This window comes from Cnephaeus nilssonii, assembly GCF_951640355.1.
Source record: "Cnephaeus nilssonii genome assembly, chromosome: 20".
Lineage (NCBI taxonomy): Eukaryota > Metazoa > Chordata > Mammalia > Chiroptera > Vespertilionidae > Cnephaeus > Cnephaeus nilssonii.
In genome coordinates, this window is record NC_137091.1 from 52,034,981 (window position 1) to 52,054,738 (window position 19,758).

Here is a 19,758-nt window from a genome sequence, read left to right on the forward strand (position 1 = left end):
CTAGGACACGACCCGGGCCTCCGCGCAGGGCGGAACGACGCTCCCGCTGTTGCCTTAGAAACTGCTGCGGGCGCGCGGGCGCTGGAACGCCGTTACCAAGGCGACGACTCGGCGTCCAGAAACAAGCCTCTAGCAGCGCGCTGGGGGTGGGGCCTGCGCATAGGACCAGCTCTGATTGGTCGAAAGGGCAGGCCTCTCACCTCGCTTACCAATAGGACCCCGGTCCGTTTTGCACATGCGCAGGATTTTAACGACCCATCCCGGCAGTTGGTGAGTCCTAAGACCCGGATGCAAAAAAGAACAGCCGCCAGCGAGGGGAGTTCGCAAACTGAGCTGCTCTGCAGATTCCTCTCTCCGAGGACGGGAGCAGTTCTCAGGCGAGAGAGGCCTCTGACAATGAGCCTCCGCCGGCGGACTCCCGTCTTGCTTACTGAGGCTCATGGGAAACGTAGTCCGAAGGGAGAGCGGTGCCGTCTTAGCAGGGCCCTGATTGGCCACCGCGACGTCACCAGGGCAACGAACGGAGGGGCGTGGCGTGGCGTCCAGCTAAAGGTGGGCGGGGCGTCGCGGTGCCACTGACCGGAAGCGGCCTCCGGCGCCGGCGCCGGCGCGGTGGCGGAGGTGAGCGCGGTCGGGCTGGGCTGGGCGCCGTTTCTCCACCTCCGGGGACCCAGCCCCTCCTTCCTGCGCTCGGGGGCGCCGCCGACCTCCCGACGTGCCCTGCGCGCCCCACTTCCGAGCCGCTCCTTCTCGGGGCATCGTGCCGCCTCCTCCGGGAAGACCTCATCCCTCTTTCCATTTTCGGAAGACGAACTGGTCTCCCGGGTCGGACAGCCCCCCAGGTGGGCGAGTTTCCCCAGTGGCCGGCTCATGACTCCGCGCTGCTCGGGGTTCCGTTCACATGCTCGGTCCAGACTGTGCGCGCTGTGGCCGGCGAGCACGGAGCCCCCCAAGTCCAGCCTCGACTCTGGACGCAGCCGTGAGCCTCCCGGTAGCCAGTCGCTCGGACGCTCACTGCAGCCCCTGTGTCCTGCCCTCGCACCTCACCCCGCCCTGCTTCTCGCGTCTCCACAGCCTGACCCTGGGACCCGACCTCTCCACCACCCCTTGTACCCGAGTCCGCCTGACCCTGGGGGTGGGCTCCCTGACCCTTCCTTTCCTGCAGGTCCCTCTCGGTGGCTCCAAGAAGGCTCCCGGCACCATCATGCCATCCTCCCTGGGCCCCCCGCGCCTGCCCTCCGTGAGCCCCGCAGCCGCCCTGGAGGACCCTGAGGCGGCGCGCCTGCGCTTCCGGGGGTTCTGCTACCAGGAGGCAGCGGGTCCCCCAGAGGCCCTGGCGCAGCTCCGCGAGCTCTGCCGCCAGTGGCTGCGGCCGGAGGCGCACTCCAAGGAGCAGATGCTGGAGCTGCTGGTGCTGGAGCAGTTCCTGGGCGCGCTGCCCCCCGAGATCCAGGCCTGGGTGCAGGGCCAGAGGCCAGGCAGCCCCGAGGAGGCCGCAGCTCTGGTGGAGAGCCTGCAGCAGGACCCCGGGCAGCTGCTGGGCTGGGTGAGTGTGGCCACTTGGCTTTGTGGGGGGCCGAGGGACTAGAGCTCCCCCCTCCCCGTGACTTGCCGCTCCCCCTCAGATCACAGCCTGTGTCCTGAAGCGAGCAGTGCTCCCTGCAGCACAGAAGGCAGAGGACTCACTGGGGCGTCTGCACGCTTCAGAGAGAGTCCAGCCCCTCGGGGCAGCCGCCGAGGAGCGGCCGCAGGATGCCCCGATGGAGATGGAGGGGTCTGCCCAGCTCAGCTGCAGTGTGAAGAAGGAGCCTGATGCTGACGGGCAGGAGACGGGTGAGAGGGGGGCCCCTGGCGGGAGTGCGGACACCCATAGCTGGATGGGGACCCCGAGGGACTGCAGAGCTGGGCCCCTGAGAGCCAGGAGGGTGCCTGCTGGCACCAGCTCCTCCGCCCCAGCTCAGGGGGCAGCCCTGACCCCCTCTGCCTCACCTCCTAGCATCCGGCAGTCCCCCACATCCAGTCCAGTCCCAGGAGGGGCCAGTGGGACCTGGGGAACCGGACTCTGCCTCCTTCCATGCCCCCAGAATGCAGGTGAGCACCCCGTTTCCAGGCTCATTGGCCAGCCGTGTGCTCTCTGCTGCTGGGCTGGATTGGGATCAGGTCACCCCGCAGGACGGACGGACAGACTGGTGGTCGCTGCAGCGGGGAGGACGTAGGAAGCGTGGCTCAGGGTGACGGGACTCTTGGGGCCCGGCTTCCTCACAGAGAAGTCAGTGGGGGGTTATGGCCCCGGGGATTTGCACCCTCATGTGCAGGGGGCGGGATGCAATGACCACCGTGGAGAGAAGCCTGAGCGCCTCGCAGCAGCCGCCCCCCAGCACTGAGGTCCTCCTGGGAGCTGCCCGCCGCCCCTCTCCGCTGGGTGTGGGCTCAGCTGTTCTCTGAGTGTGGGCAGCAGGCCCTGTCCAGCCCCCGCAACCTGCCCCTCCCCGCTCCCCTCCACGTGACAGTGGAAGGACCAGTGCAGGGATCTTGGATGCTACCAAGTGCCCCCGCTCCCTCCACGCCTGATGGGCCCGTAGGAAAGTGGTGGGGGGAAGGGGGGTGGCGGAGGCAGAGGTCAAGTCCTCACCTCCAGCCAGCACCATCCCCGTGTGGCTCCTGTGGCTGCGGCCTGCCTGTCACCACTACTTCTCCCAGCCCAGCTGTGAGGGCGGACCCCAGGGGCTAGGAGGGCGGACCCCAGGGGCTAGGAGGGCGCGGGCGGGGGCGGGGGAGCCCAAAAGAGCACACAGCCCATCGCCCCGCCCTTGCCATCTGCCACCTACATCATTGCTCCCCGCTGTGCCGCTGCACCTTCTGTCTGAGCCGCCCTCCACCGGCGCCCACATCGGGGTTGCCAGCCATGGCCCCACACAGCTGTCCCAGGAGGGTCTCCCGGAAAAGAGGTGTCTGGAGCCCAGGAGTCCCTGGTCTGCTGGGGACACACTGCTCACGGAGCAGGGTGGGCGGGCGGCACCCGTCCCTGCCCCCCCACAGCCCAGGGGCCCTGAGCTCAGTCTGTCCGGCCAGACGTTGGGTGGGACCGCTGCCTCCCCGGCCCTCACACTCCGTCTCGGAGTCATCTAAGGCTGGGATGGGGCTGGGGTCGCCGATGGAGGGCTCGCAGTGATGGCCAACTCGGGCAGGCGGAGTGGGGGCTGCTGGACCCGTCGCAGAAGGAGCTGTATTGGGACGTGATGCTGGAGAAGTACGGCTCCGTGGTCTCCCAGGGTGAGGACGGCGCCCCCCCTCCCCCCCCCCCCGCTGCCTGCGCCCTGCCTCCCTGCGCCCCCCTGCTGCCTGCACCCTGCCTCTCTGCGCCCCCACCCAGCCTCCCTGCACCCTGCTTCCCTGCGCCCCCTCCCACCTACACCCTGCTTCCCTGCGCCCCCTCCCACCTGCACCCTGCCTCCCTGCCCCCCTCTGCCCCCCCCCCCCCCCCCGCTGCCTGCACCCTGCCCTCCCTGCGCCCCGCCTTCTCCCTCCTTCCCGAGGGGCGCCCAGGCCCCACCCTGTTCCTCGGGCGAGCTGGGCTCTCGCCAGCCGGGTGTCAGGATTGGCGCCTTACCCGCGCCCGCCCCCATCAGGGTTGCCGCCTCCCCTGCCGGACTCGCGGGCCGAGTTGGAGTTGGAGCCGGGGTCGCCGAGCGCGGGGGCCGAGGGCCCGGGAAGCCTCCGCCCGGGTGAGTGCAGCCCCAGCCGTGATGCGGGCACCGGCCCCGGGCGGGTGGCGGTTTGTGTGGCGCCCACGCCGGGGGCCGAGGGGGAAGGGGAACCGACGTCCGGGCGCCGGGGCCACCGGGTCCGCCCGTCCCTCCCCAGGAGCTGAGCGCGAGGGCCCGTCCGGGTCAGCCGCGTCGGTGCCGCCCCCGGAGCCGGACGCGCGCGGCAAGCGCTACACCTGCGAGCAGTGCGGCTGCGGCTTCGACTGGAAGTCGGTGTTCGTCATCCACCACCGCGCGCACCGGGGCGGGCCGGGCGCCCCGAAGCCGCTGCAGGGGCCCCGCGAGCCGGGCTCCCCGCGCCACCCCCGGCGCCCGCCCCCCGCCCGGAGCTACACGTGCGCCGAGTGCGGGCGCGGCTTCAGCTGGAAGTCGCAGCTCGTGATCCACCGCAAGAGCCACGCCGCCCACCAGCGCCACGTGTGCGGGGACTGCGGCCGCGGCTTCGACTGGAAATCCCAGCTGGTCATCCACCGCCGGGGCCACCGGCCGCGGGACCCGTGAGGCGGGCGGAGGAGGCAGGAGCGGCCGCGTTTCCAGGAAGGTCCCTCCCGAAAGCCGCGCTCCCCTCCCTGACGGGGCGCCTAGGGGGCCTCCTGGCCCCCTCCTCCCGCCTGTGACTGAGGAGGCTGCCGGTCTCTCCTGCCCCTGGACCTGGGGGCCCCGTGACGTGCTCAGCAACCACCTCCCCTGTCCGGACCGCGGGGGGGACGGGGGGGGGCTCATGCCCCCCGCGGCTGTGGGTCTCCCATGAATTCCCTTTCCGAGTGGGGCGGTTTCTGGAGCGACCCTGGCCTCTGGCCCTCTGGTCAGATCAGCTCCTCCTCCCGCCAGGCAGCAGGGGAGGTCCGGGCTCCTGGTCCCGCCTTCCTTGCTCCCCGGCTGCCCGGCATCTCCCGCCTTGTCCTTCGGCTCCTGAGCCCCAGTTTGAGCGGACACTAAGGGGACTTACTTTTTTAAAAACTGACTTTAAGGGGAAGGAAAGGGAAACATCAAGTGGCTGTTCCACTCGTGTGTGCATTCGCTGGCCGGTTCCTCTGTGCCCTGGCCGGGCTCAAATCCAAACCTTGCCTTCAGGGACCACACTCCAGCCAACTGAGCTACGGGTCAGAGCAGGGACTTCTTTTATTTCCTGTGACAAGCTTATTTATTTATTGTTTATCTCATGTCATAGAACATATTCGATCTTGTTGTTTAAACTTTAAAGTTTTTTTGGTTTTTTTTTTGTCTAAAGGTTTACATGTCTCCTTTTTCTCCAATTGCCCCCCCCCCGCGCGCCATTCCCACCCGGGGCAAGCCCCCACCGCCCCAGTGTCTGTGCCCTTTGGTTGTGCTCATATGCATGCATACAAGTCCTTTGGTTGCTGTCTAACCCTCCTTCCCCTGCCATTTGTCTCTGGATCAATGCTTGTTCATCAGTTTATGTTGATCATTATATTCCACATATGAATGAGATCATGTGATGTTTATCTTTCTCCGACTGGCATATTTTACTTAGCACAATGCTCTCCAGGTCCAGCAGGGCCTTCTTTAAGCGTGGGGAGGCAAGGGCCTCTGAGGAAAGGCCACAAACACGAGTCCCTCTGGCCACGCACAGCTGCAGTCAGGTCCGTGCCCCCTCAGCCCGTGCAGCTGGTCAGCTGAGAGCAGGAGAGCAGAGGGCCAGCTGCCTGCTGCCCACGAGGCACACCTGGGTTCCCAGGCAGGCATTCCGGACATTCATCCGGGCACTGTGTTCCTTTCCTATTGTTGCTCCAACAAGCCTGGTGGCTCCAGACAACACACATTTGTTTTCTCATGACTGTGAAACAGTTTCACTGAAAATCAAGGTGTCATCAGGGCAGGCTACTCCTGGAGACTCTAGGGGAGAATCCATTTTATTGCCTTCCCTCTCCCCCCTCCCCCTTTTTTTTTTAAGTCCTCACCAGACAATTTTCCCATTGATTTTCAGAAAGAATGGAAGAGAGGGAGACAGAGATACATCAATTGGTTGCCTCCTGCACGTGCCCCGACTGAGGCTGGGATCCAGCCCTTGACCAGAATTGAACCTTCAACCCTTCAGTCCTCGGGCTAGCGCTCTAACCACTGAGCTAAACGGGCAAGGGCTATTTTATTGCCTTTTCCAGCTCCAAGAGGCTGCCTCATTCCTTGGCCCCTTCTTCCACCTGCAAAGCCAGCATTGGTGGTGACGTCTCTCCAGCTCTGATCTCCTGCCTTCTTATAAAGACCCTTGCCATGCATTTAGCGCTCACCTCGTGAGCTGTCCTCATCCCTACCTGAGGATCCTGAAGCATCGCTTCCTGTCTCACCTGCACACCTGATTTATCTACAACATCTCTTTTGCATGTGAGGTAACATCCAGTTTCCAGGGATTCTGACATGAATGTCTTTGGAAGACATTACTAAGCACCCTTCTCCATCTGCCCCCTACTTTGAAAATAAGGGGCATTATGGGGGGGGGGGCAGTTTCCAGGAAACAGGTGCACTCAAGGAAGGAGCCCTGGGGGTTGGAGATGACTTGGGCAGGGCAGGACCTGGCTGCAGCCTGGAGCTGGGAGGGGAGAGGGCTGCCTCCGCCATCCCCAGTATGAGGACCTTCTGACCTGGTGCTCGCATTGGGGCCTGGGCAGCGTCCGGACTGGAGATGGAGTGGTTACAGGTGAGCTGGTGGGCCAGCAGGCGAGATCCGCACGGGACGTGAAGAGGACGGTGGGTCCCTGTGTCCCTGGTGGGTCCAAGGTCCCTCGTGGGCCTCAGAGAATTCCCGTGGCCCTTGCTACCTGGTGGCCCTGGATGGTCGCTAGTCCCTGGTGGACCCCTTGTTCCTGGTAGATTCTGACAGCAGCTCCGACTCCCATCCCAGGAGCGTGGACGTCCGCTGGCCTCTGCCTACAACTCCCACAATGCTCCAGGCCGAACTTCCGGGCTGTGACGGCGCTCCCATACGTCACAGAGGCCTCCACGTTCTTTGGCCTCTGTCCGCAGTTCCCACAATGCCCCGGCGGACTCGTTCCGCTTTCGGAGGCCTCTGCGCTTGGGGGCTCCTTTCTCGTTACCTCTGGTCTGCAGCGCCCACTGCACCCCGGAGGGATATTCATTCACGTCTGGCTCCAGACACTGCAGACCCCAACTTCAGAGGCCTCTGCACGCCCCCCTCCCCGCCCCCAGCACTCGCCGCAGGGTTTTTGCACGTGCGCTCCCCCAGTTACTTCCTGCCCAACCTTCATGCCTCAGTCCAGCGCCTGCACGCCGGGTCAGGTCGCCCTCAGAGGCCACAAAAGACCCTCCGATGGGACCGGCCGCTCTCCTCTCCACTGTGCAGAGGCTCAAGGCTGCTGGTCCCTCCCACGCCCCTGCCCTTCCCCAGACAGGGCCGCTCCTGCAGGCGAGCTGAGGTCCTAGGTGGGAGGCAAGGGGGACCCTGAAGTATGCTGCCTTTTCAAAAAAAATTTTTTTAATTGATTTCAGGGCGAGAGAGAGAGAAACATCCATGATGAGAGAATCATTGATCGACTGCCTCCTGCACAACCCCCACCGGGGTGGAGCCCACAACCTGGGCATGCGCCCTCACCGGGAATCAACTGTGACCTGGTTCATAGGTCAACGCTCAACCCCTGAGCCATGCTGACAGGGCCTGAAGTATGCCTTTTGGAGGGCACTAGGCCCTCCACTGGTGGCTCATTCCTCCATCCACGCAGGCATTTGTGTACATTGTTTGTTCTCTCTGTTCCTGGGTCCAGGGTAGGCCTGCTCTGTGAAGCTGGGGATACAGCCAGTCTGGGATCCACGAGGCTCCTGTGCAGGTCCAGGAATGAGGTGGTGACACTGTACATTCGAATGATGGTGTTTAAAAGAAAAGGACCCCCCCCCCCAAAAAAAAAAGAAAAAAGGCCCCAGCGGGTGTGGCTCAGTTGGTTGAGTGTCTTCCCGTGTACCTGAAGGTCGCTGGTTGGATTCAGACACACGCCCAGGTTACAGGTTTGGTGCCGGTTGGGGTGCATGTGGGAGGCAACCGATTAACATTTCTCTCTTTCTCTCTCTCTCTTCCTCTCTCTCTGAAGCCAATAAAAACATTAAAAAAAAAGAAAGAGGCTTCCAAAGCGAGAGGAAACTAGTGTTTATTTGAAAATTGGGCGGGGGGGTGGGAGGGGGTAACTATTCCTGAAGTACTGATTCAGGCATATGCCCAAATAGTGTTCTGATCGGGAGACAAAGGCACGGGATAGTCATGAGAAAGGGAAGGGGCACCATTACATCCACAGAAGGAAGGCACTGCTATTGTTTTCCATTTTCCAGCTCTGTAGTCATCTGTCCACTAGTCATCGCTGCTTTCTTGTTATTCTCGCAAACAGTTCTTCGGGACACAAGGTGATTAGGCCCCGTGTTACCACTCAAAAGGCTGGAGACATAAGACATGGAAGGTAGTTCCTCTGGCATAGCAGCTCCAGCTCGATTGTCAAGTGCTCCCGTTCATGATTTATTTTTTGACAGTGGTCGGCGTTGGCCTTGCCCCTCCACATGCCCTGTTAGCCGGCCAGCTGTTCAGAGTTTCCAGGTGCCCTCACACACAGCCTGGTACATGTCCTGTGTCAGAGGCCGGAAGGCCTGGGCCTGGCTGTCCAGCACAAACAGCGGGTCTGCAATGACGCCCACGTTGAAGCCCTCACGCACCAGCTGGGACTTCACCAGTTTGAAGGTGTTCGTGATCTCCAGGATGTCCTGCAGGGGCAGGACTGTAACTCCCACTGCGACTCCCATGTCCACGACCTCCCACCCCCCAACCACTGCCCCCCTGAGCTCACCTGGATGCGGATGAAATGGGGGACCGCATAGGCTGGGAGCCACGTGCGGACGTGCTGGTAGAGCTTCTGCCCGTCGAAGGCCCGGCCGGGGGCCAGCTGCACAGCGGCCATGCCCACCTTGCCCTCACACCCTGGAAGCACACCAACCAGTCACTCTCAGCTCCCCCACCCACAAAGCTGCTGTTGTTTTGAAATGAGGGGAGCCCTCCGCACCTGGCACGGACACGCCGTAGACGTTCACCTGCTGCAGGAAGTCCATGAGTGACAACACGCCCTCCACCTCCCGCGTGGACACGTTCTCACCCTTCCATCTGCGGGGTGAGAGCAGGTGCTTGAGATCACGCCCCTGGTAACGAGGAGGCACCGCCCCTTGCCCACCAAGCCCCGCCCCCGGAAACCGAAAGCCCCGCCTCTTTACTCGGCCTCCCTGTAGGATCTGAAAGCGCCGGTGGCCCCGCCTCCAAGTTCCGCCCCGAAGCCCCGCCCCCGGAATCCGAAAGCTCCGCCTCCCTTTAGGATCAGAATGTCCCGGTGGCCCCGCCCCGAAGCCCCGCCCAGCACCGGTAGGTGTCCCCGAGGCGGTCGTGGAAGTAGAGGAAGCCTTCGCGGTCCACAGACAGCACGTCCCCGGTGTTGTAGTAAATGTCGTCCGGGCGCCGCACCTTCCGCACCAGCTTCCGTTCCGACAGCTCCCGGGGCCCGCGGTAGCCCAGGAAGGGGTTGCGGCCCAGCACCCGGGTCAGCAGCAGCCCGGGCTCCCCTGGGCGGGAGCGGGAGGCGGCGTGAACCACGACCGGAGTCTCGGAGCCCGCGGCCTCCCGCCCGAGATTCCAACAGGCGGACTCCACCACCCGGACCCTCAGAGGAGAGACACCCAGCGATGGAGACGGGGAGACGGACACAGGGACAGGGAGACGGAAGAGGAGGGACGGACCGGACAGAGAGGGTGGCACGGGGAGCCCATTAAAAATGGGAAAAGGAAAAAAAAAACGTAAAAAATAAAATAATATTAAATTAAATTAATAAAATAAAACAAATAGGAAAAGGATGTCCGGCCGACGTGGCTCAGTGATTGAAACAGGAGGTCGGGGCACGTGCCAGGGTTGTGGGCTCCATCCCCAGTGGGGGACGTGCATCTCCTCATTGATGTTTCTCCCTCTCTCTCCCCCTCCCTTCCTCTCTGAAATCAATAAAAATATTTTTTTTTAATGGGAAAGGATAACAAGGGAGGGTCGAAGGATGGAGACAAATAGTGGTGGGAGGAAACGGGTGTGGCCAGGCCCTTGCAAGACCCCTGGAGGGAAGACCCGAGGAGAAGGTTGGGGAAGGTGGGTGCCTGGGAGGACGGGAGGCTGAGAGGACAGCCCCCGGGGGCACCCGGAGGCACAGCGAAGAGAGGCTGAGGCCGGGGTGCCCGTCAGAACCGAGAGGCTGAGGGCAGAGGGGCCCGGACAGTGGTCGGACGGACAGACGGACGGACGGGGACTCAGGGTCGGGTGAGAGCTGCAGGCACCACCGCGGAGCAGGACCTCGGGCCGCGGAGGAGAAGGTCCCTGCCTTCCCAGGAAGGCCCCGCCCCCGCCCCCAAGTACCTGGCCCCACGGGCACGCAGAAGCCTGCTCCGTCCCGCACGGGCTCCGCAGCCTCCGTGTCGAACTGCACGAGCTCGAAGGGGGACAGCGCCTGCGTGGAGGGGGGGGGGGGTGTCAGAGGCCCGGGGCGCTCCGCTCCCGGCAGGGCCTTGCACGCCCTACCCACTCACTCGAAGGATGCAGCTCGTCTTGCCCACGGCCCCGCGGCGTCCTGGGTAGTTGACGAAGCCCGCGTTGCCTTCCGTGGAGCCGTAGACTTCAAAGATCCGAATGGGCCCGAAGCGTCGCTGGAAGGCCTCCCACACGTCTGCGCGGAGGCCGTTGCCCATCGCCAGGCGGACGGTATGGGTCCGGTCCTCTGGTCGCTGCAGAGATGCCCAAGGAGGGTCAGGAGGAGGTGCCTTGGGTCTGGGGGTGCCCTGAACCCTTCCCTGGGAGGTATATACCCAGGGGACCTACCAGGGGTGCTCACTGGGCATTCCTTACCTGGCATCTGTACTTGGAGGCTTACCTGCAGGTATTACTTGGAGGCCTCACCTGGAGGGGCAGCTAGGGCGACGGGAGGCCTCCCCTGGGGTCTCCTGGGGGGATAGACACCTGGGACTTGTACTGGAGGCGTTCCTTGGGGGCCTTCACCTGGAAGTAACCTGGGGGTGCTTTGAAGCTTCATCTTGGGGGCTTACTAGGGGCCTTCCTGGGGGCAGTTGCCTGGAGGCTTTACCTGGAGGGGCACCTGGGGACAGTCACCCGGGGTAACTCATGGTACGGATGAGGCTGCTCGCGTCTAACGAGTTTCCCCTGAGCCTCACCGTGTTCTAGGCACTTTGCACGTTTAATTCTCACAAGATCCCCTTGGGATGTTATCCCCGATTCCAAAGGGGGACCCTAAAGCTGAGAGAGGTGAGGTCACCTGATCAGGTGGTCACCGAAGAAGCCGGGATTGGAAACCTTGTGTGGGACTCATTGTACGTGGCTCTGGTCTGGGATGTGTTACCTGAGCCACCTTGCTTGAGTCCTGTACCTGCATATACCTGAGACCTTTACCTGGTGTGACAGCTGCAACTTAAAATATATTTTCATTCATTTCAGAGAGGAAGGGAGAGAGAGAGAGAGAGAGAGAGAGAGAGAGAGAGAGAGAAACACCAATGATGAAAATCATTGATCAGCTGCCTCCTGCAAGTGGGCGTGTGCCCTGACTGGCAATTGAACGGTGACCTCCTGGTTCATAGGTCGACACTCAACCACTGAACCATGCCAGCTGGGCAATTTTTTGTTTGTTTGTTTGGTTGGTTCGTTAATCCTCACCTGAGGAGGAGATATTTTCCATTGCCTTTCAGAGAGAATGGGAGGGAGGGAGGGGGAGAGAGAGAGCGAGGTGAGAGAGAAATATTGATGTGAGAGAGACACATTGATTGGTTACCTCCCACACAGCTGGGGATTGAAACTGCAATCCCACGAACGTGCCTTTGACTGGGAATCGAACCCACAACCCTTCCGTGCATGGGCCAACACTCTAACCACAAACCAATGCTGCCCAGGGTGACGGCTACGGTTTTGTATCTAAGGTGTTTGCCCGGAGCCTCGCCGGGCGCCCAGGGTGAAGGCTGCGGTTTTGTATCTAAGGTGTTTGCCCGGAGCCTCGCCGGGCGCCCAGGGTGACGGCTGCGGGTTTTGTATGTAAGGTGTTCCCCCGTAGCCTCGCCGAGCGCCTCACCTGGGGAGCGTTGCACAGGTACCGCAGGACCTCACCCACGTACTGGATCACGGTCACCCCGTGCTGCCGACAGTCCTCCCAGAAGCAGGAAGCGGAGAACTTGGGGGCCAGGACACAGGTGGCTCCTGGGAGGCGGGAGAGGAGGGGTTCAGGTCCTGCGTCCACGCCTCGGCGAGAAGCTGCCTCGATCGATTGGTGGCCCCTGAAGCACAGGGTGATCTGGGCTCATCGCTGGTCCCTGGTCCAGCCAGGCCTCGGCGGGCCTGGGCCTGGGTCCACATCCGGCCTCCAGAGTGTGTGGGAGGCTTGGTGCCTGACACCGTGCGCCAGGGCTCAGGGAGGGCTGAGAGCATCCATCGTTCTTGGTTATGATAATGCTAGAGGCCCGGTGCACGAAGATTCCTGCAAGAATGAGCCTTCCTGCCGAAACCAGTTTGGCTCAGTGGATAGAGCGTCGGTCAGCAGACTAAAAGGTCCCAGGTTCGATTCCGGTCAGGAACATGTACCTTGGTTGCGGGCACATTCCCGGTAGGGGGTGTGCAGGAGGCAGCTGGTCGATGTTTCTCTCTCATCGATGTTTCTAACTCTCTATCCCTCTCCCTTCCTCTCTGTAAAAAATCAATAAGATATATTTTTAAAAAAAGAAAAAAAAGAATGAGCCTTCCTTCCCCTGGCTGCCGGCACCGCCTTCAGCCGCCTTTCTGCCTTCCCATGCTGCCCAGAGGCCCGGGGCTGATGGGGCATGCAGAACGCCTGCGCCCCCCGGCTGCTGGGCGCCTGCATATGCAAATTAACCCAAAAATTGTTGGGTTGATTTGCATACTCACTCCTGATTGGCTACAGGTGTCACGAAGGTACAGTCAATTTGCATCTTTCTCTTTTATTAGTGTAGATTTTATGAATGTTTCGCTGAACAGGTGGGCAGATAGGTGGATGGAAAAGTGAGTGGGTGGATGGGTGGGTGGGTGTTTGGAGAGGCGCTCACGTGGATTAATTAATTTTAGGGGCCACTACACCCTGCAAGTGAAATGTCACCATCTCTGAACCCAAAGGATGTTTGCTTGTGAGCTTGGTTAGTAGCAGCTGTGTCTTCTCTGAGGCTGTTTTTGACAGGGAGGCAACATATAGAAGGGGTGCTGGGTCCTCGGAAAGGACACCCCCTCAGGGTTATTTATTTATTTATTTTTAACCCTCACCCGAGGATACTTTTCCATTGGTTTTTAGAGAGAGTGGGAAAGAAAGGGAAAGACAGAGAGAAACAGCGAGGTGAGAGAAACACATCGATTGTTTGCCTCCTGCACGTGCCCCGACCAGGGCCCCGGGCCCGGGGAGGGAGCCTACAACCAAGGTTCGTGCCCTTGACCAGAATCGACCAGAATCGAACCCAGGACCCTTAATCCCCAGGCCGATACTCTATCCACTGAGCCATACCGGTGAGGGCTTGCCAGGAATAATTTTTTTTAAATATATTTTATTGTTTTTTTACAGAGAGAAAGAGAGAGGGATAGAGAGTTAGAAACATCGATGTGAGAGATGTGAGAGAGAAACATCGATCAGTTGCCTCTTGCACACCCCCTACTGGGGATGTGCCCGCAACCAAGGTACATGCCTTTGACCGGAATCGAACCTGGGACCCTTGAGTCCGCAGGCCAACGCTCTATCCACTGAGCCAAACCGGTTTCGGCTTGCCAGGAATAATTTAACTGAAGGCCCTGGCTGGGTAGCTGAATTGGTTAGAGTGTCGTCCCAGTAGGCCAAGGGTGAGGGTTGGATCCCTGGTCAGGACACGCAGGAACCAACCGGTGAATGCATAAATAAGTGGAACAACAACTCTCTCTCTCTCTCTCTCTCTCTCTCTCTCTCTCTCTCTCTCTCAAACAAAGAACAAAAGAATAACTGAACTGAATGTAACAACATCTCTAGAGGGAATTTGCAGTCTAACTGGACACACGGGGGGCGGGGGGAGGAACAGAGAGCAAACAGTGAGGAGACTAACAGTGAAAGGACAATTTGGTAATTGGAGAAATCTGAACAGGAAGTGCACATCTGATGATACTGCAGTTGCTGTTCATTGATATGTGAGAGACGCCTACTGCAATAGTTACAAGCGAGAGGACTTGTTGTAAAATAATCCGGAAGGAGAGGCGTGCATGTGAAATAAAACTGGCAACATGTTAATTGTGGAGGTTGGCTGAGTACACTGGAGACTTCATCCAACTCTTTTTTTAAAAAAATATATATATTTTATTGATTTTTTACAGAGAGGAAGGGAGAGGGATAGAGAGCTAGAAACATAGATGAGAGAGAAACATCAATCAGCTGCCTCCTGCACACCTACTGGGGATGTGTCCGCAACCAAGGTACATGCCCTTGACCGGAATCAAAATCCCAGAACCTTTCAGTCCGCAGGCCGACGCTCTATCCACTGAGCCAAACCAGTTAGGGCTCATCCAACTCTTTGCTCTACTCTTGTGTACGTTTGAAATGGTGCATGATCTAAAAAAACAACAACCTTTTAAGCCCTAACTGAATAGGTCAGGTGGTTGAAGCGCCATCCTGGGCTGGATTCCCAGTCAGGGCACAGACAAGAACCAACCAATGAATACATAAGTGCAACAACAAATCAATGCTGTGCCCTGGCTGGTGTGGCTCAGTGGATAGAGCGTCATCCTGGGGACTGAAGGGTCCCAGGTTCGGTTCCGCTCAAGAGCCCGTACCCAGGAGGCAGCTAATCGAGGATTCCCTCTCATCATTGATGTTTCTAACTCTCTCTCCTTCTCCCTTCCTCTCTGAAATCAATAAAAATATTAAAAAACAAATAAACAAGTCAATGTTTCTCTTTCTCCTTTCTGTTCTCTCTCTCTAAAAATGAATACATTTAAAATTAATAAAAAATAGTTTAATAACATCTAGGAAAGACAGGCTGAAGCGGAATGAGGGGGAGGTGAGAAAGAAACAACATGGCCCGGCCAGTGGAGCCAGCTGTGGAGCATTGAGCCAGGATCCCAGAGGCCACCTGGGCTGTTCCAAGTGGGGACACATGATTGGGTTGCAGGATCCATCCCCGGTAGGGGGTGTGCAGGAGCCGACTGATGGTATTTCTGTCTCATTGATGTTTCTATCTCTATCCCTCTCTCTTGAAAGAGGAGAGGAGAGAGAGAGAGAGAGAGAGAGAGAGAGAGAGAGAGAGAGAGAGAGAAGAAAGAAAAAGGAAGGAAGGAAGGAAGGAAGGAAGGAAGGAAGGAAGGAAGGAAGGAAGGAAGGAAGGAGGGAGGAACTATTTTCAGAAAAATGCTGGTGGGGGCTGAAACTGGGTAGTGGGCACATGAGGACTGATGCAGAAATGTTTACGTATTTAATTTTTTTCTGGCTCAGTGGATAGAGCGTCGGCCTGTGGACTGAAGGGTCCCATGTTTGATTCCAGTCAAGGGCATGTACCTTGGTTGCGGGCACATCCCCAGTGGGGGGTGTGCAGGAGGCAGCTGATCGATGTTTCTCTCTCATTGATGTTTCTAACTCTCTATCCCTCTCCCTTCCTCTCTGTAAAAAATCAATGAAATATATTTAAAAACAAACAAACGTGGCCATGGAAAGGCCCCAGGTGACTTCCTATCAGGTGTCCGGGGAGGCGGGCAGAGCAGTGTTTGCTGAGCACATCCTCCCTGACAGGAGGTCACAGGAGTGACCTCACACAGCTGCTGTCCCTCCTGACCACAACACAGCCCTGGGAACCCCCTGGGTGCCCGGCCCTCTGCCCAGGGGTCCTGGGGCTCCCTCTCTGCCGTATGCCCCTCCTCACAGGGTGCTGGGCGACCTGTGAGGCCCGGTCACCCCGACCCCCAGCCCGCACTCCCCGGGCAGGAGGGGTCCCCAGGGAAGGGCTCACCGAGCTCCAGGCAGCCGAGCACCCCGAGGACCAGGCCCATCGCGTGGTACAGGGGCAGGACCGTGTAGACCACGTCGGCGGCCGTGACCCCGCTCAGGGCCAGCATCGCGCTCATCTGCAGCACCCGCTCGTGGGTGAGGATGGCCGGCTTCGGGAGCCCTGGGGGATGGAGGTTGGGAGGGTGGGGGGCGTGCAGGGCTGGTTCTCCGGGGGAGGGGGGAGTTCAAGGAGGTCAGGTTGGGTTTGGGGTTCAGAGGTCAAATCCCAAAGCTCCAGGAGGCAGGACTCTGGCCCTGATCCCTCCGAGAACATTTCAGGGCCGAGGTCTGGCCACGCGTCCCCCTCGAAGCGCAGCCTGTGCTGGGTAGGCCGGGCTCGGGGTCAGGTCAGGGTGAGAGGCCAGGGGTTGGGGCGCGGGCTGCGGGGTGCCCTCACCGGTGGTCCCCGAGGTGTAGATGAACAGGGCAGGGCTCTTGCGTGTGAGGCCCGCGCGCAGGCCCGCGGGCACGGGGTCCGAGGGCGCGGCGTCCAGGGCGGGCTCCAGCGCGCCCACCCCCGGCGTCGGGGAGGTGCGGCCCAGGTAGAAGCAGCGCACGCGCTCCGCCTGCAGCTGCGGGAGGACCTCCTCCAGGTTCTCCCGGAGATCTGCCGGGCGGACCAGAGGGGAGACTGAGGCAAGGCCCCCCTTCCAGGCGGCGAGGGGGAACCCACCCGAGGTCACAGAGGGCGCGGCCGGCAGAGGGCGCTTCTGCGCTTTTGTGAAGAACCCCAGGGCCCGGCCCGTGTGGCTCAATGGATAGAGCACCGGCCTGCGGACAGAAGGGTCCCGGGTTCCGGTTCCGGTCAAGGGCAGGGACCCTGGTGGAGGGCTCCTCCCGGCTGGACCCTGGTCAAGGCGCGTTCAGGAGGCAACCATCGATGTGTTTCTCTCACATCAATGTTTCTGTCTCTCCCTCTCTCTGCCACTCTCCTTAAAAATCAATGGAAAAATAGCCTCCGGTGAGGATTAAAAAAAAGAAAAGAAAAAGAAAAAGAACGTCCTAGCTGGTGTGGCTCAGTGGATAGAGCATCAGCCTGCAGACTGAAGGGTCCCAGGTTTGGTTCTGGTCAAGGGCACATGCCCTGGTTGTGGGCTCCATCCCCAGTGGGGGGTGTGCAGGAGGCAGCCAATCAATGATTCTCTCTCATTATTTTCTTTTTTTTATTAAGGTATTATATGTGTACATATCTTACCATTGCCCCCCCTTCTCTCTCATTATTGATGTTTCTATCTCCCCCTCTCCCTTCCTCTATGAAATATATATATATATATATATATATATGAAAAAAAAGGTTAGTATTGGCAAAAAGGATTGAAATAGCCATGGCGAAGAAGGAGGAGGCCAGCTGGCATGGCTTGGTGGTTGAGCAACAACCTATGAACCAGGAGGTCAGGGTTAGATGCCCAGGTTGTGGGCTGACCCCCAGTTTGGGGCGTGCAGGAGGCAGCCGATCAATGATTCGCTCTCATTGATGTTTCTCTCTCCCTCTCCCTTCTTCTCTGAAATCAATAAAACTATTTTTAAGAAAAGGAAGAACAGCCCTGGCCGGTTGGCTCAGTAGAGCGTCAGCCTGCGGACTGAAGGGTCCCAGGTTCGATTCCGGTCAAGGGCATGTACATTGGTTGCGGGCACATCCCCAGTAGGGGGTGTGCAGGAGGCAGCTGATCGATGTTTCTCTCTCATCGATGTTTCTAACTATCTGTCCTTCTCCCTTCCTCTCTGTAAAAAATCAATAAAATATATACATATATAATTTTTTTTTAAAGGAAAAACAAAGCGCTTGGTTCCTCAGAATTACTTCCCAGCCTGTGGGGTGAGCGGGCTAACGGGGCTCCTGTCCAGCCCCTTCCTGGCCCCCCACCAGCGGTCCTTCCAGCCTGCTCTCCCTCCCTGACCCCTCCCGCCCCGCCGGCCTCCGGAGGGGGGGGGGGCGGGGGGGGAATCCTTACCCGGGTCCACCAGCAGCACCCGCGCTCCAGAGCTCAGCACCGAGTGCGCCAAGGGCGCCCCGCGGATGTGCGGGTTGATCCAGGCCACGGGGCAGCCCAGCTTGGCCAGCCCCAGCCACAGGCCGAGCGCGGGGACGGCCTGCGCGGACGGCATCAGCAGGGCGGCGGGCTCCCGGGGCCCCGCGCCCTCGGGGGCGACCAGCTCCGCCTTCAGCGCCCACGCGGCGCGGCAGGCCCGGGCGTCCAGCTCCGCGTAGGTGACCGCACGGCGCCCGCGGCCCGTCCACACCAGGGGCGTGTGGCCCGGCTGCGCCCGCGCGCGCCGCTCGAAGGCGTCCACGAAGGTGTCCGGGGGCGAGCGGCCCAAGCGCGCCCGGATGCCCAGGCCCACGCGGAGGATGCCCGCCACGAAGGCCAGGTCGGCGGGCAGCCAGCGCAGCGCGGGGGGCGGCCGGGGCGGCAGCAGGGCCAGGGCCAGGGCCGCGGCCGCCAGGCTGAGCCCGTGCGGCGCCCAGGGCCAGAGCCAGGGCCGCGCCAGCGCCGCCAGGCCGACCAGCGCGCAGCAGGCGGGGTCCCCCAGGAGCCAGCGCAGCGCGGGGGCCGCGGCCACGGGCCAGACGGGCAGCCCCCCGCCCCGCAGGAGCAGCAGTAGCGGCAGCAGCAGCAGCGACCGGCGCCCCGCGCCCATGGCACCGGCTGTCTGTCCTCCTGGCACCGCTGTCTGTCCTGTGCCCGCGGCACGCTCACCTGCGCGGGGCTGCCGGGCAACCTCTGGCCCTGGCGGTGGTCCAGGTGGCATCGAGGGCGGAGCGACCAGCCGCCGGGACTCTGCCCCCAGAACTTCTTCCTTTTCAATGACAGTTGACATTCAACAGCAGATTCGTTTCGGGTGCATAGCAGAGTGGCTGGACACTTATACTCATTTTTAAAAAATATATTTTTATTTATTTCAGAGGAAGGGAGAGGGAGAGATAGAAACATCAACGATGAGAATCACTGATCCGCTGCCTCCTGCACGCCCCCACTGGGGATCAAGCCTGCAACCTGGGCATGTGCCCTTACCGGAATCGAACCCGGGACCCTTCAGCCCGCAGGACCCTTCTATCCACTGAGCCACACCAGCTGGGGCACTGTGGAGAGCCGGCACGGCCATGGCATACTCAGCCCCTGGGTGCCTGACGTGCCCGCGCCAGCTCAGCCAGGTTCAGAGACCCCGAGAGGGGCGGCTGAAAGGCTTAGAAAAGACAGATGAGAGAAGGAAAGCTGGGTCTCGGTGTGCAGCGCCGACGCCCACACGCCGTGCCTTTGATAGCCAAATGCCAGGAGGCAAAGTGAGGGCGTGGTCAAGATGTTTACAACATTCTCCTGAGTTTCGATACTCCGTTACCTGCAGCCTGTATCACTCAGGCATGTGGGCCCACGTGTCCGGACCATAGGGTCAAGCTGACAACTCCAGCTGTTGGCTATCATGGTGCTGGGAGGGCCCTGCCCTCCACGCTGGGACTGAGCCACATGCTCAGTGGCACGTGGCCACAGTGCCCTCTCAGTCCCAAGGCTTGGACCTGTCCAAACACTGTAGCCGCGCCCCACAGGGCACATTTACTCACTTTTAAAAAGTACTTTTATTGATATCAGAGAGAGGGATAGAAACATCAAGGATGAACCATGGATCCGCTGCCTCCTGCACGCCCCCTACTGGGGGGTGGAGCTTGCAACCCCTGAACGTGCCCTTGACCGGGATTGAACCCCCATGACCCTTCAGTCCGCAGGCCAAGGCTCTATCCACTGAGCCAAATGGGCTGGGGCTGTTGGATACTTTTACGCCCTCCGAAGCGATCCCCTCCCAAGTCTGGTTCCCCTGGCACCACACAGGTGTCACAGCGTTGACTACAATCCCTTTGCTGTGCTCTACACCCCCCCCCCCCCCCCCCCCGCGACATGTTACTTCTCAGTCCCTTACTGTGTCCACCCAGCCCCCACCTGTCCCCCGTCCTCCTCACCCCAGCTGTT

The 19,758-nt window shown here is 60.4% G+C and overlaps 2 protein-coding genes across 4 annotated transcripts; one reads left to right on the forward strand and one right to left on the reverse strand.

Moving 5' to 3' along the window:
* The first annotated feature begins 237 nt into the window (after positions 1–237).
* ZNF446 (zinc finger protein 446) lies at positions 238–5,219 on the forward strand. Of its 3 annotated transcripts, none has more exons than XM_079760259.1 (7): positions 238–621; positions 1,166–1,546; positions 1,626–1,833; positions 1,997–2,091; positions 3,189–3,273; positions 3,630–3,725; positions 3,865–5,219. In XM_079760259.1, the coding sequence occupies exons 2-7, from the start codon at positions 1,205–1,207 to the stop codon at positions 4,266–4,268; spliced, it is 1,230 nt and encodes a 409-aa protein (XP_079616385.1). In that variant the 5' UTR covers positions 238–621; positions 1,166–1,204; the 3' UTR covers positions 4,269–5,219. The 3 variants fall into 3 exon arrangements, with proteins under 3 accessions (XP_079616385.1, XP_079616384.1, XP_079616383.1); XM_079760258.1 differs by lacking the exon at positions 238–621 and adding an exon at positions 711–842; XM_079760257.1 differs by lacking the exon at positions 238–621 and adding an exon at positions 723–991.
* Positions 5,220–6,776: 1,557 nt separating this feature from the next.
* Positions 6,777–19,640, reverse strand: SLC27A5 (solute carrier family 27 member 5). The gene is made up of 10 exons (XM_079760165.1): positions 17,749–19,640; positions 16,194–16,403; positions 15,759–15,917; positions 11,873–11,997; positions 10,329–10,523; positions 10,159–10,249; positions 9,128–9,326; positions 8,780–8,877; positions 8,567–8,697; positions 6,777–8,483 (listed from the first exon to the last, which is right to left on the reverse strand). Exons 1-10 carry the CDS (start codon positions 18,614–18,616, stop codon positions 8,307–8,309), a joined length of 2,253 nt encoding a protein of 750 aa, XP_079616291.1. The 5' UTR covers positions 18,617–19,640; the 3' UTR covers positions 6,777–8,306.
* Positions 19,641–19,758: the final 118 nt, after the last annotated feature.